General features: G+C 35.1%; 1 protein-coding gene across 23 annotated transcripts in view; it reads left to right on the top strand.

The window, feature by feature from the left end:
• The window catches only part of HDAC9 (histone deacetylase 9), a 1,013,161-nt gene that overhangs the window by 974,946 nt on the left and 18,194 nt on the right, over positions 1–20,021 (top strand). For all 23 annotated transcript variants that reach the window (XM_077856623.1, XM_077856624.1, XM_077856625.1 and 20 more), the window contains one exon: positions 16,780–16,927. In XM_077856623.1, coding sequence (XP_077712749.1) covers positions 16,780–16,927 — 148 coding nt within the window. The remainder of the gene's footprint in view (positions 1–16,779; positions 16,928–20,021) is intronic.

Genomic DNA, 20,021 nt, shown 5'->3' with positions numbered 1-20,021 from the left:
GTTTCCGGAATTGAACACTCTTTAAGAAGAATGCATTGTGATTGTACACTCAGCTGTTAGCACCCGGATGAGCTTCACACACACACATTTGATAGTATTCACTGAGATAAGGTGTGTTAGAAAGTCAAGTACAGGAGAAGATCGTTTGCTAAATTTTTATATATTATGTCTAGTCCTTACACAACTCTGTAATGAATAGTTTCCTCATCTTGTTCATTAATAAATTGAGGCTTAACAAGTGTTAAGTGTTAGGTATCTTGTTGAAGGTCTTTCGACCAGTAAGCAATAAAACCAAGATTTGAATTCGGATCTGACTGTGCTATCAAAGCCCACTTTCTTTCTGTTAAAGCATATGACCTTCCTGTTCTCTTTTCACAGGTAAGAACAAAGTTTCACCACATTTCCTATCCCCAGGTATCTTAGGATACACACTAGACCAGACCTCCCTTGAAATATAATAGGTTCTGTATACATTTAAACAGACTATTTTAATACATTATCAGGCTTGCTAGAATGTAAGGGAATAGGAGAAAAAAAGAAATAAGCTAAAATTTAATATAGAGTAAGTAACACAAACAGGGAGAAATCCATGGGTCAAATGACAAGAAAGCCTAAGGTCTGCACTAAAGTTGGGGATATATATTTGATGGGTTTCAAAGAGTTTTTATCTTGGTCTACTAGTTCTGAGGAAGCAAATGCAGTTTCATTCTGGAGGAAAAGTATCCCTAATTTGGACCCTAGTATATACAGAGATAGAAGTCAACAAAATATGAATTCAAAATATATATATATAAACATATTATCAACAAAATATGAATTCAAAAAATATATATAAACATATTTAAATAAATGGATGAAATCAATTACAAAAGGGCACAAATCACTAGAGAAAGTCAGCAAAAAAGAGAAACAAGAGAATAATAAGCCTTATTTATGGGGTTAAAATAGAGGAAGGGCACTATTTTCAAGTAATAATAATGGATTAAATATACTAGTGTATTTTCACTCCTCCATGGAACTCCAAAGAAAGAGGGTTTTTGTTTTGTTTTGTTTTTCAGACATACACAGATAGAGATAAAGAATAAAAGAGGAATAATAGGAACCTGGAGAGCAGATGACCATCTGTTACTGTCTTAGCAGACCTGGGGAAAAAAATCCTAAACCAATCTCCGCCAGAGAGTGTTACATCAGACCCATATGCCATAGAATTGTCGACCCGCACACCTAAGACTCTTTATTTCATCATATATTTTTATCGTTTCTTTTAATTCATTTTTTTCCTTTCTTCACTACTACATCCATCTTGAAAACAGTAACACTTAAATTCATTTGGCCTTCTATCTTTCAACCTGCCTTAAAAATCTTGCCTTTCTACTTTACCAATCTAATTAAATCTCAACCCTAGATATATTCTACAGAGAACTTTCTCCATCACTGGGCCTAAATAAATAGATCAGCTCATGAACAAACCTTAAACTGTAACTACCAAACTGCTATCTTTGAACTGTTCATTGCCTTCAACATTCAGCTACCTCACTCCAGCTACCTCAGTCCTTCAGTTTACCACCTATTTCTCTTCAAGTCTTCAGGAACAAAGTCTTGAAAATTGTTTCTATCTAGCCATCCCCATTTTCTTAATTCTAATCCCTGTCAGAACCACTCTATTTTGGTAGCAATCTCACTGTGGTCACCAATGGCCTTTCTGCTGCCAAATTTTAAAAGGCAATTTTATTAAACTTTTTATTTTGAAATGATTTTAGATTTAGAGAAAAGCTGTAAGTATAATACAAAGTTCTCATATGACCTTCACCCAGCTTCCCCTGAGGTTGATATCTTATATAACCATAGCACAGTTGCAGAAACTGAGAAATTAATAGTAATACAATTCTGTTAACTAAACTGCAAACTCTCTTTGGAGTTCACCAGTTTTCTTGTTCTATTTTAGGATTCAGTCTATGATTGACCCATTGCATTTAGTTTTTGTGACTCAGTCTTCTCACATCTCTCAGTTCCTGTTTTTCCATGCCTTTTATGACCTTGATTCTTTGAAGAGTTACTGGTCAGTTAGTTTGAAAAATGTCTTTCGGCTTAGTATTCTCTGATGTTTCCTCACAATTAAAGTGAGGATGTGCATTTTGGACAAAATGATCACAGCAGTGATGATGCAGTTGCTTAGTGCTTCAGATCTGTTGTACATAAGGTCAATATGTCTTATTATTGGTGAGGTTAACCTTGATCATTTGATTAAGGAGCTTTCCAATGTGATGTTACCATGTTTCCCTTTGGAGTTAATATATATATGTTGGAAAAATAGTTTGCAATTATGCAAATATCCTGTTTCTCTTCAAACTTTTGTCCACTAATTTTAACAGCCAATGGTAGATCTGACTTGCAAAAATTATTACTCTGGTGTTCCAATACTGATTTTCTATTTTCCTTACTCCTTAGAAGTTATTATTTGGGAATTATTTGTAATAAGGAACTGTCCTTTTTCTTCCTGTTATTTTGTTGCTCAAATTATTCTAGCTCTGGTCATTTGGAGCTCTTTTGGGCTGACTCCTATGTCCCATTGACTTGGTTCTGTCTTTCTGGGAGTACTTTCTTAGTTTCTGATATCACAAGATGTTCCAAGTTCACCTGGGTTTTTCACTATCTGTATTAGTCTGGACCCTCGGAGAGACATAATCTATATAACTAGCAATAACAAATATAAATATAAATAAATACATATTATAAGGCAGTAGTTCATGTAGTTGTAACTAAGGCTGAGGATTCCAAAACCTACAGCTGGCAAGCTACAGACCCAAAAGAGTAGATAGCATCGTTCCAGGCCAAGTTCAAAGACCTGAGAACTAGGAAAATCAGTAGTTTAAGTTCTACTCCGAGGCCAAAGACAAAAGAAGATTGATGTCCCAGCCTGAAGACTGTCAATCAGAGAGAGAGCATTCTCCCTTATTCAGGCCTTCGGCCTACTGAATGAGGCCCAATCACACTGAGGAAGGCAGTTTCCTTTACACTCAGCCTACTGACTCAAGTGGTAGGTCATCCAGAAACACTCTCACAGACATACCAGAATAATGTTTAACTAAATAATGTTTAACCAAATAGTTAAACCAAATGTTCAACTGGACTCTGTGGCTCAGTCAAATTGACAATAAAAATTAACCATCGGAAGTCCACCTCTTGTCAACATAGCATCATACACATCTCCTTAAACCATACTTAATCTCCATTTACAGACAATAACAAGGTTATAGTTCTGCCCAACATGATACAACTTCCTGAGTACAACTGAAAACACACTAAGCATTTCACCAGGAGAATAGCTAGAGTTTTGAGTGATGTTTACTCTTCTCAAATCCCATAACTTAAATACTATTATATAAAATTAACAATAGTTAAATACTATGATTTAAAGCCAATGTATCTTATGTTACATGATAACGGAGAAGGGGGTGGAAGAAAACAAAGATACCTACATACAAGTATATTCATAATAAAATAAGGAGGAAACTCCTCTGACAATTTTACTCCTTGTTACTATAACTAGTCATGTGGCCATAGATGGTATTTATAACTACCTTCTATTACCCATTCTGTATTCCCAATGCCTTCAGGAAGCAACTCAGCTGGTTATGGTACTTTACCTTGTGGAATGATTCAAACCTTCATTCTTGAATTAGTAGTACTACATAAATTAAGTTGTTGTAGTTGCCATTGACCTTAATCACAGGGCATAATGGTACTAAGGTATGCCCTAAGGGATATCGTTGTACTCCACACATTCTCTTCCTTACTTCCATTGTGGAGTAGCAGGCCAATTTTCCTTGATAACCAGAATTAATCATACCAACCAGCACAGTAATTCCTTTCTTTGCCTATAGATTGATTCAGAGGCAAGAGGAATCCAAAGTGGCAAGGCAGAAGTTTTAACTTCCAATTCAATGGAATAATTGTTGTGTCTCCTGGTAGAAGCTTTCTTCCCTTTGGAACTAAGACTTTCAAGCTAGCAGAGTATAAGGTTTCTGGAACAGAAAGTAATAATGTTGCCAGTGGGTGACTAAGTGTAATATTGAGTGGTGAGACTCCCATGTCCACCCCTTGATTTGTGAACGCGTGAATCCTGGATATGAGAGAAACAGTACCATATATTGGATGATGATATACAGCATATACATCCTTTTAAAGAAACTTTCCCCAGTCCTACAAGATATTACTACCTGGCTTGCACTGAAACTGATCTTCTAAAGGCCATTCCACTATTCTATCAAACCAGTTACTTAGACTCTCCTGTCCATTATGACAAGAATACCTACCTTGTCTTAGGCAATTCAATGCTGCCCCTTACTGCCACCACCTAGGATCCAATTACTCCCACTGTATTTAGGCTTCCCAATTCAGTGACCAAAATTCTCATTGTAAGTTATGGTATACAAAAATGAGCAATCACAAGGCACTTCAGGAATTCCAGGGCCCTCCTCTCCCTCACAAATTTATTTCTCACAGTCATGGTGAAAGGTGTGTCTTCTGGACTTTCCCAGTGTAGATGAGTAGGTTGTAAAGGACAAATACATTCTAACAGTCTCCCTATGTCTTTGAATTCCTTCCTCTTCATTAAACCAAAGAATGTCTGACATTTCTAAATCATTCACCAAGAACCAGCTTTTTGTCCATGTTTTAGCCAATGAAATGGACTGTTGGAGCCATTCCTAACACCCCTGGATGCAACATTAAATGAAGAATCTCTGCTTTTTGAGCCCATCATTCTCTACCTAAATCCTTTTCACACTATATATTCTTCTTCTAAGTGTACAATATGAGTAAGTTATTTCAACCCTCTTTACTTCAGTTTTCTCATCTGTAAAATAAAGAAAATGAAAGATTCACAAGGTGGTTTGAAATTATATGATATAACATATACATTATCATAAGTATGCCATAGGCATTCAGTAAATGCTTCATATCATTTTACTTATCGTTTGTCCCAGACCATAGCTTCATAGTCATCTCTATAAGAATAACTCCAAAATTGTGTATCTTCAGTTCAGACCTCAGATTTGAGTTCCAAATGTTTATTAAAGTGCTAGCTCAGCATCTTCCTTTGATATCACAAAGGCACAACTAGTCGACATGTCCAAAGCCATTGTCATTATTCTTTCCCCAAACCTCAGCCTTTTCCAGGTTTCTTGATCCAAGTAGATGGCATCCTTATCCTTCCAGTTTTGCTAGACAGGAATCTAGGAATTATTTTCATGTTGTTCTTTTCATTACTGTCTGCATCCAACCCATTATCCCATCCTGTTTGTCATGTCCCTTAAACATTTCATTCATCTATCCACTTACTTTTGTTTCCATGGCCACTGTCCCAAATAAGGCTTCCATAGCCTTTCTTCTGGATCATTTCTATATCCTACAAAGTGGTCTACCCACATCCACTCTTGTTTTCTTCATCTATTCTCTAAAGTGATGCCAAGGTAATTTTTTACAAAGTAACATTTAGTCTATGTACCTCCTTGTTTTAAACCAGAGGTCAACAAAGTTTTTCTTTACAATGTAGGATAGTACATATATAAGGCTTTGGGTTGCAGCTGTTTAATTCTTCTATTGTATCAAGGAAGCAGCCATAACCAGTGTGCAATGAACACAGCTGTAGTTCAGTAAAACTTTATTTACCAAAACAGGGTGTGGGACCAATTTGACTTCTGAAAAATGAGAAATCTGAAACAAGTGGTATTTGGATGGAATAACAGACACCAGGCATAAAGGATACCTAAAATTCCAGCCTGGAAGGTGGAGGGAGAAATATTCAACATTGCTGCCACCTGGTAAACCAAGCAAGTGTGCTGTAGTGACAGCTTGTGACATGCATGAAAGCACCAAGCCACCAGAAGGTAGAATTAGGAAAAATGTGGGAAATAAAATGTTAGGGATGGATAAAATATATTCAAGAAATAGAGAAAAAGCAGTCCTGCATGTAGCATTTACTCTGAGTGTTTCTTCTATAGAGGTTTCATCAATTATTGAATGTTGCAACTCCACAACTATTTATTTTGTGGTTAGTTACATATTTTAATTTTGCTATCAATACTATTAGCTGAAAGATGTTCAGAAACAAATGTGCATGTTTAAAAATGTAGTGCTCAATAGCTGTTTCCTAAGAAAGTTGATAATAACCATGTAACTTACACAAAATGTTTGTCAATATTCATCATTCATCATGAGGACATAGTGATATCATGACTGACATGAATCCTGAAGACATAATGCTGCTGAATGAGTAGCAAAGTCCACTTTAAAAGTTAGTATTATTAAAAGAAAAACAAAGCAAAAATAAAAACTAAGGCCAAAGGAGGCTGTTTAACAAGTATAGTTGCAGACTGTGCATTTAAGTATCACTTTATGAAGCATGACTTTTTATTTAGATAAAAAGACCATGCATCTACATGTTTAAAATGAACTTTCAATTTCAAGTGTTCTTTTCAAGCTCCAAAGTGAGGTAATAGCTGTTATGTGTTGAGTTCACTGGAAGAATACTTTTGGTTCAATGATAACAGCATCCTTAGATGTTTTATACATGAAATCAGTTAATTCTAATAATGGTTTGATATTTTTCAATCAATTTATGGAATCAAAGTAGAGCTTTTAGAAATAAATTTGCCAAAAATGAAACAGGGTATTATTGTAGATGCTATTGTAAATTACAGTGAAAATATAACACTGATAATTGAATCATTTGATTTTGCATTAATATGTAAATTTAGATGTTAGTGGAGCATATCTTAATCTGGAAGAGCAGAAATGTATTTGGCATTAGTTATGGAGACCATAAATTCCTTAAATTTTATAAATAACTTAACAAATATAATTATGATTTCAAGAAAATTTTATTTAAAAACTTAAAAAAGCAGGCTCAATATTCTATCAATGGAAATTTAAGCTATTTTTCTCAAAACATAATACCTTTATATAAACACAGGATGAAATACAGGTAAATGAACAGTTACATGAAATACAAAGTTTTTGAAATATAGCTGATATTGATGACAAAGGGAAAAAACCTTTAGCATGGCAGTTCAAAATTTTGTAATCAAAATTTCTTTTTTGGTGCCCATTATCAACCATACTTTAGAAATGTTTAAGATGATTATTCTACATAATACTGAACTATTTTGTAAATAGTTTCTGAAATTTTATTCTATTTTTTCTAATCAGTTAGAATTCATTAACCAAAATATTCAGTAAATGGACCTCTGTGCCCATGTATGAAGAAGTAACTACTATAGGAATTGTCCTTTGATCAAAAATAAAAGAAAACCAAAAAGACATATATATGAGACAATGTTTTTGGACACTGGACAACAGATACTAAAGGCCTCTGATCCTGGCAAGAAACAAATAAGAGGAAAATGAGATCTACAGTTGCTTAAATTTACAACTATGAAGCAATTTCCAGGATTCAGCATAGAGAGAGGGTGAATCCAAATAGAATCCAGTAGTTTTCTGAGTTGAAGATAAAGTAATCAGCGTTTGGGGAGACTCAAGTGACTCAAGAATTTGTGGGTCAGAATGTTTGAGATGAAGTTTTTGCACAAATAGTTCTATCTTTATAGTAGTTTCTTTGAACCTTTGTCTTACTTATTTTACATGCATGAGGTGAAACTCCAGAAGGGTGGGGAACTAACCATTGGTAACCAGTAGGTTAAATAATTCAAGTGGTTCACACAGGACTGGGAATAGTTTACATTCTTACTAGCAAGAGTAGAGAGACCTTGTAATACATAAGGCAATATGTAGAGATATCAAAATGGTTTTTCCTTAGCTTTAGGACTAAATTAGCCTTATGCTAAAACCTATTCTGGAGCCAGTCTAACAAAGAATACAAGCAAACCTCAAAGGGATCACACTGATTGCATGTAATTTAACTATGTGCCCAAATAAAATTCAACATCTTCAAAGAATACAACAAAATTCAATAACCATAAATGTTCAAATGAACAATGTCCAGCCTCCAAATGAAAATTACCAGGCATTCAATAAAATAAGAAAATATGACCTAGAAATATAAGACAAATTAAACAGAAACTGACTCAGAAATTCATGATAGAATTACCAGACAAGAATGTTAGTTATTTCTAATGTGAAAAGGAAAGTTGCAAGCATAATGTGGAAAGAAATGAAAAACCGGGATGCCTGGGGGCTCAATGGTTGAGCAACTGCCTTCGGCTCAGGGTGTGATTCTGGGGTCCTAGGATGGAGTCCTGCATTGGGTTTCCCACAGGGAGCCTGCTTCTCCCTCTGCCTATGTCTCTGCCTCTCTCTCTGTCTTTCATGAATAAATAAAATCTTAAAAAAAGAGAAAAACCTAAAAAACATGAAAATGGAGGATTTAGAGATGAAAAATACAGTATTTGAAATAAAAAATTCTGCACCCTGGAAGGGTTAATGGCAGAGTGTACACTGCAGAAGACAAAAACAAAACAAAATAAATAAACCAAGAAAAAATGAAGAAGTAATAGAAACTATTCAAAGTAAAGAATAGAGAAAAAATGCTGAAAAGTAGTATATCAATGGCATATTGGACAGCATCAATTGGCCAACATACCTATAATTATAGTCCCAGAAAAGGCAGCAGTTGGAAATATATTTAAAGATATAGTGGGAAAAGATTTTATAATTTGATGAAAAGTGAAAATCCACAGATCTGAGAAGCTCAATCAACCTCCAGCAGAATAAACATGAATAAAATCACACTGAGGTGCATTATAATGAAATCTTAAAGGAAGCCAGAGAAAAGAAAAATCATATTCATACAAAGAAACAAAAATAGAGACAATAAGATACAGATAAGAATCTTTTTTTTATTTCTTTTTATTGAAGTTGGATTTGACAACATATAGTATAAAACCCAATGCTCCTCCCATCAAGTGCCCTCCTCAGTGTCCGTCACTCAGTTACCCCAACCCCCTGCCCACCTCCCCTTCAGCAACCCTTTGTTTCCCAGAGTTAGGAGTCTTTCATGGTTTGTCTCCCTCTTTAATTTTTCCCACTCAGTACCCTCCTTTCCCTTATAATCTTATAATCTCTTTCACTATTTCTTATATTCCCTGTATGAGTGAAACCATATGATGATTATCCTTCTCTGATTGACTTACTTCACTCAATATAATACCCTCCAGTTCTATCCATATTGAGGCAAATGGTGGGTATTTGTCCTTTCTGATGGCTGAGTAATATTCCATTGTATATATAGACCACATTTTCTTTATTCATTCATCTGTCGAAGGACATCGTGGCTCCTTCCACAGTGTGGCTATCATGAATATTGCTACTATGAACATTGAGGTACAGGTGTCCCAGCGTTTCACCACCTCTATATCTTTGTGGTAAATCCCCAGTAGAGCAATTGCTGGGTTGTAGGGTAACTCTATTTTTAACTTTTTGAGGAACCTCCACACTTTACCAGAGTGGCTGCACGAGTTTGCGTTCCCACCAACAGTGCAAGAGGGTTCCCCTTTCTCCACATCCTCTCCAACATTTGTGGTTTCCTGCCTTGTTAATTTTCCCCATTCTCACTGGTGTGAGGTGGTATCTCATTGTGGTTTTGATTTGTATTTCCCTGATGGCAAGTGATGATTTTCTCATGTGCTTGTTGGCCATGTACATGTATTCTTTGGAGAAATTTCTGTTCATGTCTTCTGCCCATTTCATGATTGGATTTTTTGTTTCTTGGGTGTTGAGTTTGATAAGTTCTTTATAGATCTTGGATACTAGCCCTTTATCTGATATATCATTTGCAAATATCTTCTCCCATTCTGTAGGTTGTCTTTTAGTTTTGTTGACTATTTCTTTTGCTGTGCAGAAGCTTTTATCCTGATTAAGTCCCAATAGTTTATTTTTGCTTTTGTTTCCTTTGCCTTCATAGATGTATCTTGCAAGATGTGACTGTGGCCAAGTTCAAAAAGGTTGTTGCCTGTGTTTTCCTCTAGAATTTTGATGGATTCCTGTCTCACATTTAGATCTTTCAACCATTTTTAATTTATCTTTGTGTATGGTGTAAGAGAATGGTCTTGTTTCATTCTTCTGCACTTGGCTGTCCAGTTTTCCCAGCACCATTTACTGAAGAGACTGTCCTTTTTCCAGTGGATATTCTTTCCTACTTTGTTGAATATTAGTTGATCACAGAATTGAGGGCACATTTCTGGGTTCTCTATTCTGTTCCATTGATCTATGTGTCTGTTTTTGTGCCAGTACCACACTGTTTTGATGATCACAGCTTTGTAGTACAACTTGAAATCTGGCATTATTATATCCCCAGCTCTGGTTTTCTTTTTCAATATTCCTTTGACTATTCAGGGTCTTTTCTGATTCCACACAAATCTCAAGATTATTTGTTCCAATTCTGTGAAGAAAGTCTATTGTATTTTGATAGGGATTGCACTGAATGTGTACATTGCTCTGGGTAGCATAGACATTTTCACAATATTAATTCTTCCAATCCATGAGCATGGAATATTTTTCCATCTCTGTGTCTTCCTCAATTTCTTTCAGTAGCGTTCTGTAGTTTTTAGGGTATAGATCCTTTACCTCTTTGGTTAGGTTTATTCCTAGGTATCTTATGCTTTTGGGTGCAATTGTAAAGGGGATTGACTCCTTAATTTCTCTTTCAGTCTCATTGTATCCTGCCACACTGCCGAATTTCTGTATGAGTTCTAACAACCTTGGGGTGGAGTCTTTTGGGTTTTCTATAGACAGATAAGAATCTTTTAAATCTCAGAAATATTATGTTAAGTGAAGGAAGCCAGATATTAAAGATTATATAGTGTGTGGTTTTATTTATATAAAATTATAGAAAAGACAAATGTATGGTGGCAGAATTTCAGTGATTGTCAGGGGCCAAAAAGGAGAGTAATAAATTGACTCCAAAGGGCCAAAAGGAGGTTTTGGCAACAAAGAAAATATTTTATGTTTTGATTATGGTAGTGGTTTTATGTATCACTGCACCCATTTGTCAACATGTATCGTAACCTTCCCTTAGAATTGGTAAATTTTATTGACTGTAGACTATACTCAGTGACACTAATAAAAAACAGTTATGAAATGAAGCAAAAGTAATAGCTTTTGACGCTTTTAAAGCATTTCAGTTACAGAAATGGTGTTTCTGACCAATTTAAAGAAAAACATTTAAATTGATCCCTACAAAGGAAGGGAATAAATGAACAAGTTGAGGATAAACATGCAAACCATGCACAGGATTTGATTTTGATACCTATCTGTTGATAGAATCATTGATAAAATTCCTATTCATAGTGGCCTAAATTTGTTCTGTCCTGGAATAGAATGAAATTGAGAAGTCATATGATTTTGCAGCATCTAAATTTAGTAAGTAAAATTTTGTAGGAACACAAATGGAGAAAACTTTCTTGATAAGTTTGGCTTACATAAAATGTTTGCCAAAGAAAGATGCCTATGAGAGGAGGAAAAAGACATTAGTCATGAAAATATTTGTTATGGAATAGTCACTCGTTTCAATATTTTAAAAATTGGAAGTGAAAATATTCCACATTTAGCAGAAATTACCACATAGCACCACACTTGTGAAGACAGTATTCGTCAATCTAAAATACTACAGACTCTTGAGAAGAGTGATTAAAGATGCCACAGTTTCAAATTTATTAACCATAAAATTCCACTTTGAAGTATAGACAATTTTATGAAAAAATCTAAAATATTTAAACCACATTGAAAGAAAAATGCATTTTTCATAAAAATAGCAATGATAGTCTACCAGTGAGAAATATGGCCATAAAGTTTACTGCCGTGATTATTTACTAGCAATCATAATTCTGCTTGTTATTTCTACTGTGTAGATAATCAACATAGAGTAGTTAGTTATTGTGCTTTGGCACACATGAGTTATTTTAGAATGAATTTTGGTTATGAAAATAACTTTTGAATAGGACTATTTTATATTTTATAGGTCCACTGATAAAAACAATTAGTTGACCAATAAATAAACATTTCAGTGACATATAATTTTTATTTTTAGCCTCATTTTAAGCTTAAAATTGCTCTGACTTGGATGAAAAATTATCTGGTCACTCTATTGATATACCAACTTACAATACATCTTTATTTTTGCATATATACAATATTTTGGAACCAACTAAAGTTCTCCACTTAGCTTTAAATTTTTCTCTTAAAAAACTATTAAGAAGCTCTGAACTCTGGAGAATCCATGAAGTGAAGCATCTTGTAAATCCCAGAAGTTAGTAATCTCTGAAGTTGTTGGGGATTAGAAAAGGTTTACTACCAGCTTCTTGTACTATGAGAACATGGCATGTAATAAACAAAATACAATATTATTCAAATGGCAAGAACAGGTCTGAGACCTGACTCTAAGCCCCGAGAATGGTAAGGGCAAGGTTTCTGGAATCAGGAGGTTTCAAAATGTCAAAGGCTTTGGTTGGGAAGACTTTTGGCAGATGGGTTATTTTTAACACAGACCTTCATATATCATCAAATTCCTGTTTTTTCCAAATTGCTCATTACCAAGAACAATGTGGTTTATACTGAAATCTGATTGCACAGTACCTGCAAGATGCCTTCTCCTGGCTCTTATCTGACCCAGTGACACTCCATCTGTGGCCTCCTCTCTAACTCTTGACTGTCTACATCCATTAGCTCTTAAGTTTATTTTAAATTCATTCTTTCCTTTGCCTTTATCAGACAAAATGCAAATGTAGAATAGTGAAAGCTAAATAATCAGGAAGAATGGAAGGAAAGAAGAGAGAGAGAAAGAAAGAATGAGGGAGACAAATAAAGAAAAGAAAGATAAAGTACTGAAAAGTAGAGAGATTTACATAGTGGAAAAAACTAATAAGGATAGAGGATATGACCAAAGAAAGAGTGTGCATGTCCAGTTTTAATGGAAACCCTCTCTCTTTTGACAGTTTTATTGCTTTAGGAGAGCAACCCAGTGGTGGTTGTTACTAATATTTTACTTTATAAATAGCTCCTGAAAACTCTAGCAATAAACCTTGGTTCGTTTCTCTTGTGTGCTAATAAGGATATTATTCTCATGCCAACAGATATGATTTTCTGGCACATATGTTCCTGAAAGAAAAAGCCCTACTCATCATGTGAAAATACAACCCATAAATTGGGAGTTTGAATTGGCTGCATATTGCACAGTCTGCTATACCCACTTCCATTTTAATTATTCTCCTTTACAAATAGAGATAGTAGTCTATGAATGCATTATTAATGTAAAGTATTTCCTTTGTTTTTATAGGCTTTGCCAGAGGCCATATTGAATTCAAAGTTTTGGGTTATTTCTGAGTCAGAAACCTCATACATTTGGATAAAAACCAAACTTCTAACATTTAATCTTAACTTAGCAGGATCTTTTATACACATTAAATTTTATTCAAAAAGGTCTTAGCTACTTAAAATCTTTCTTACTATTCACATACATAAAGGCTAAATGTTGAAGGATCATTATCAGTCATTCTGCTGAAAATCATTATTAATAATTCACACCTTCTGTCCTGATTGTGTTTGGGGAGTAAAGATGTTTGTTTTGTCTATGGTCAAAAATTCCTTTCTTAAGGAAAAAGTACAGTGCTTAAAAATTAAAGCACTTGGTTATTCTAGATGTGTCATATTATCTAAAAGTAAGTGTTTACTGACCTCCTCAAGGGTTTACAGACTCACAGAAAGATAAGATTTTCTTCCATAACAAATTCATTATAACATCCAAGAGTATTATATAACATGAGATCAGAAAAATCACAATCATTGAGAACTACAGCAGGGATAACCCTTTCATTGCCATCAAACCCACTACTATCATGTTATAAATGTGGATATTATGCCCCAGAGTGATCCAAATGACTTCTCTGGATTTAGTGTGTAGTCTCCAATCTGGAAATCTTGACCTCTGGTTCAGGGCTCCATCTTTAATGGACTTCTTTCTCATGCTCTTCACTGAGCACTTGTCTCCAGTTTTATGATAGCTTTGTCAGTGTCTTCTCTGGTAAGCAGGTACTTGCAATAGTATAAGGTTATAAGAAGTGAAGAGTAAAAGAACTAGTCTCAACATAGTTGTCTCCCTTGCTGCGATATATCACACCATAGAGTCAATAAAAGGTTGATCAGTTGAGTCACATATCTGAGGAACAAATGTAACCTGTTATTACCATATATGATTTCTTTAGTAAAGCAAAGAATATATAACTCTTTTGCAACGTACATAATTCTTTTAAGTTAGGATTTTTATATGTTGAGTCTGTTTTCATATTTTAATGTATAGTAGGAAGAAGGCGGAGGAGAACTAAATATAGGAGGACAACAGAATACAGAATAAAAGATATTTTGGAGTCAGTCAGTCCCAGATGAATATTTCACATTTTTGCTTCCTAGCCATGTGACTTTAGAAAGATTACCCGACATTGCCTACATAATTATCATGAGGATTAAATTGATTTATAAATTATGAATGTGAAAACACCTAACAGTCCTTGGCACATATTAGGAGTTTAGTAATGCTGGTTTCTCTTTCCTAGATTGTATAAAACATAATTAAACCCATAAACCACCAACCACCTGTTGTTTGTTTGTTAAAGACCGTATATCAGTCACTCTAGAGAAAAAGAAAAGGTTGTCATTCAGCATCACCAATTTTCTGAATATTATGAGCTAAAATAATGGTTAATAGTATTTTGTGAAACACAACTTAATGCACTTATAGATGGTATATGGTATTTCCAATTTGAGGAAGATTATAATGACATTGTGATCTAGAAAAGTTAGGGTTTTGGAATAGAATTGTCAATTCAGGGTCATCTTTCAAAGTTGAGAGATGTAAGGATACACTATAGCATAACCCAAGACACATTCTCATTGCCTACTTCCTAAACCTCTCTTTAGTCCAGCTTCTCATTTCTGTTCTGTCACTTCCTTTTAGTTTTAGACATCATCATTTCCCACCTGGATTTTTGCCAAGATGTGACATTGGTTTTCTTGCTACTACTCTCATCATCCTTCCAATTCATTGTCCATGATCTGTCCAATGGGATCTTTTAAAAACTTAAGCCTGATTCCTTGCCTCTTCTGCTTAAAATGGCCCCCTTTCACCTACAGGTTGAAGTCCGAGATCATGCACATGTTATTCAAGATTGTGTGGTAATTAGCCTACGTCTGTCACAACAGTCTCATTCATCACACACAAGACTTTTCCAAACATTCTAGTTGTTCCTAGCAGTGGACTTTGTACCCCGCACCACCTCCCTCTCTGTATTTCAAGTTGACTAAATTCTGATGGTCTTTCAAATACTTGGCCAAGTACTATTTTTTCTGGTAACTCTTCTCTTACTTTCTCATCATCCTAAGTCTATGTTCTATTTATTTGCTTTCAGAATCGCATGGACTTTTTCCATACAATATTATCATTTTAGACCATGAATTTCTTGGTATGAGGAAAGTATCTTTATGTCCCCAATATCTGGCACAGTTGTAGCTTTCAAAAAATGTTAGGCTGTGGGCTCATTCACAATTAGAATTGCTATCATTTGGTCCAAATTGAAAGCTTTATGATTCTCGGACTTTGGTCAGAATAGGTGATCACAGCAAATAAAGGTGTAGTAGACAACTATGTCAGAAGGTTCTGTTGGTGTTGGAAGTGGATGGGGAGACCGAGTCTCCTCCCCTAACGTGATATCTATACCTTTGTGAAGCAGTAAGATAAGAAGAGGTCGATCGCAAAATGTTAGTTGGAGCTGGAAGTGATTTTAGATCGTTGCCATTTTGAGAATAAGAAATGAAATGCCATTGAGTCTTGCCAGTATTATAGCACAGTCAGTGGCAGAGCTTGCTCCAGAACCCAGTTATCTTCCTTCCCAATCCATGCCAAATTCCTGCCTTCTTGGTCAGGCTGCAGAGATCATTTTAATCTGGTAATTCATGTCATCATCTAGTAGGATTCTCCTGCTTTGATTTGGGACTACTCAATACTTGACCAAAAAATAGCTTTGGGCTGCAAGAAGGCCATTGACTTGCTTTTTCATATTTATTCTGCTGGCATGTTCTCATGAAATGACCTCTTCTTTTCCTCTCATTCCCCTTCTCTGTCTCAAAAAAAAAAAATGAAACTTCCGTCTGACATATGGAAGAGTGCCAACATCAGCCAATGCATATATTAAAGTTTTAAATCAATTATTGTTCTTGTACACACCCTGGGGTTGAGAAAGAAAGAACATCCAGGACTAACAAACTTGATTGTTCTGGCAAAGTTGCCATTCAATTCATGCTGGCATTTCTGGGCTTTTCTTTTTCTTTAATATTCTAACCTCATTTTTTATAAAAAGGTAATAGCTCAAAGTAGCAATTTTTAACATTACTATTTCATTCAGTTTCTCCATGAGACTTCCACCCCCTAGTCTCTTGAGGGTTTCCCAGAGGGCATGATGCCCAGAGTTTGCTTACTTAATTGGAGAGACAGCTGTCAGTCTGATAGGGGGTTCATTAGACCACAGATTATTCCTCACTTTATTACCATCTAAGCAAGGGAGAGACTCAGGCTTGGGACTATGAGTATTTCACAACTTGGCATTTTTATATTGAGAAAAAGACTTAATCATAACATTTAAGAAACCAAATTACAACTGTGTATAACATAGAGAATTTTAACTTAATAACTGCTCTGAGTTGGACCTATACAAGTATTCTGGTTAATACTACTCTAAAATTCTTATTAAAAGTATGATGCATTTTTTTTTCTAGGCAAGTACTGGAAGTCAGTAAGGATGGTGGCTGTGCCAAGGGGCTGTGCTTTGGCTGGGACTCAGTTGCAGGAGGAGACCGAGACCGTTTCTGCCCTGGCCTCCCTGACAGTAGATGTAGAACAGCCCTTTGCTTCAGAAGATAGCAGGTATGGATCCAACATGGGGGAGTCATTAAGGTCAGTAACATCCAGGCTCATCATTAGCATTTGTGAACCACCCCACGCCCCCAGGCTTTCCTTCACCTGTCTCCTCCACTTCCACCACCTGTCTTCTTCAAAGTCACAGATGCCACAGCAAATTCAGTAAGCCACCAAGAATTCATTTGTTTCATTCTTCATGGGAAAGATAGAGCTAGAACCTGTAGTTGCAGTTCACAGAGAATTAGAGTGGATGAGATACATGGTGAGAAATCACTCTTCATTGGATAATTTAAGTGCAGATTATTATAGAAAGAGCTACTTGTGACCTTCACTTCTTTCCTTAGTTATCTGTATTTTTCCAGATATTCTTTTTCATTCTATCATCATTTCAAAATTACTGATATAACAAAGTGAAAAAAAGGAGAGGGGAAGCTGGAAGTATTACAAGTCAGTTGGATAACCTAAATACATCCAAACTCCTTCTATGACTGTCCTTGTGGTACAAGGATTGGATAAAGATAGGAGTTGCCTCCAAAGAAGACAAGAGTGTGTATAAAGGAATGTGTGGACTCCTGAGTCTGATTTTATTCTACTTTATGATAAGAAGTTGATTCCAGTTAGTCTTCATATGAATATAGCTTTCAGAAAAAAAAAATAAGGTTAACTTAAGATCGGGTTTGCTTGTTCTCCTTCTAAGAAATGTTTGTCAGTTTGTGCATTTTGGTGTTCATCGTCCTATCATATAGACATTGTTACTTTCGGGATTTTTTTAAAGTCTGCTACAACCAAAACCATCATAAATGTACATTTATTAACACTGGTGCTTTCTGTGGCTGGCTTCAAAGTCACATTTTCTCAATTTAAAAATGAATCAGGTGAGGCTTTACTAAAGCTCTGCCAGCTTGTACTTTTAAATTGCTTATGAGAAGGAAATCATATTCCCCTCCATCAATAACATCACTATTAATTACACAGATCCTGCTACCTAGTACCTAGTTGGCAATTTTCCCAAGAATGTACAAATTTGGACAGTTTTAGATTTCTTGCTTTTACTGGATAGTCAAAGTTTAATGGATTTAACATCTTGTTTTCAAAAGCAGGAGATGCATTGAATAAGAGATGTCATTTTTATGCAAGTATTTTTTCTTACTATAACCACTTAAAGACCAGATTACCTGTAGAAAAAAAAATAGTTATACAATATTGTATTAGAAAAACATCTTCATTTGGGCATCTGGAGCATAAGGGAAAACTTATTTTACTTTCTTGATAATAGAAACTAACCCCCTGCCATTCCCAGTTAAGAATCAAACCAAGTTCATAATCTAAAGGTGTTGCAGTTATTCCCAAGGCCAAATGCAGTTAGTTGTCTGTCATCTGAGGGCTATAAAACGGAGGAAACTAACATCTGTTGGTGCTGGATATAAAAGAAATACATCTACTCTTTAGAACTCATTTAATATAGAGAAATGAAGCTAAATTCCAACCTGAGTGAAATGAATTGTAAATAATTTTACTTAGGATAATTAAGAATAATAAGTCTGGTTATATACCCCAAGTAGTATAAAAGTCTCAGCACTTTGGCAGGAATTGGCTTTATAAGCATGCTTGCTTATCCTCAGGTAAATAGAGTGTTTGACTTCTGATAATCTACAGGGACTTAACCCTGGCTTCAGTTCACAGTGATTTTTATTTTTTTTTTTTAAGTTCACAGTGACTTTTAAGCTTCCTATGATGGCAGAGAGAGAATGGGAATGGGAATGTTCTGGTGTATAGGGAGACAGAGTCGAAGCTTGTGACCTGGATTCATGTTTGTTTATCAGTATTAGACACATTGTATCTATTTTGGTTGATTTTTTTATGGAAAAATGCTTTTGCTTGAAATACTTTCTATGGGTTTGAACTTTTTCAGCACGGGAAAAGAAAAATTCTTCTAGAATTGACTTTTGCATTTCTGTTGAACCATGCATGAATTTCATCAGAGTCAGAGACAGAGAAACCTTGAAAGCCACGAACACTTATTCTTTTCAGGGGCATGCTATTAGAATTGTCCCTCTACTCAATACAGGAAAGACTTTCAGAATGAGATAAAGAGGTGGACATGTTCTTGGGCCTTTGTTATGAATGTAATATTATAAGTACACAGGAAATTTAAAAATTAGAAAAATCAGAAAGCTAAATGGATGGAAAAGAGTGAAGGCAAGATTCTTTTTATAGGAAATTCTTGCCAGTTATTTTGGAGGATATATTGGTGTTTGGAGTGAGATGACTCATTTTGTACTAAGATTTTGGGTAAAGCAGTTCTTTTCCTGGCCAACTCATATCTGACTCATTTACCACTAGTGAATAAGGGATAAAATGCTCCTGGCTAAGAACCATTGTAAGTATTTTTTGTTCATTTTTCTTGGAGGGGGGTTAGGAGGGAGATGACAACACAGTGAAAACAGTCATTTCATTTTTACAACTTACTGATGGACCATGAAGAGTAAATTATTAGAAAAAGGCTGACATGTGGGGATTCATTTTGGTGATGATTAACTGAAATACAGTTTTCAAAACTTAATTTTCAAGTAGCAAAGGACTTGAGCAAGAAAGAAAAGATAGCAGATCAGGAAAAAAAGACAAAAAAATTAAATAGGGCCCAGTTATATGTTCAAAAAATTTTAAATAGATAGACCTGGTCACATATACCATATCATTTAGAAGAGAGAACTGTGATTTTAGGTTTTTCCTTGTTTGCTAGGAGACTGCATCTTTAAATGATTATAGTTTGCATTGGGTGGATATCTGTTTCAAATGCTTCTGCTTTGAAAAGGTCAGTGCAGTATTCAGGTTTATTCTTAGATACTAGTTTAGGCTCTGCTGAAAATCAAGAAAAAGCTCTCTCTGGCAATCAGAACTTTAGGATGATCAACTATGATGTTATTGAGAACACATTTACACCCTAGAAATCCTGACTGTCTCTTTCTCTCTCTCTTTTTTAAACCAAAACAAAAACTGAAAATTACATTTTTCAAATGTCAGTTTGACCTATTGATTAAAACGTGAATCATGTTAGATTTCTTAGTACAATCCAATCTGGTTGTTTATTTAATCATTT

This window comes from Canis aureus, chromosome 18, assembly GCF_053574225.1.
Source record: "Canis aureus isolate CA01 chromosome 18, VMU_Caureus_v.1.0, whole genome shotgun sequence".
Taxonomy (NCBI): domain Eukaryota; kingdom Metazoa; phylum Chordata; class Mammalia; order Carnivora; family Canidae; genus Canis; species Canis aureus.
Note: the sequence above shows the minus strand (reverse complement) of the source record. Positions and strands in the feature narration are given on the sequence as shown.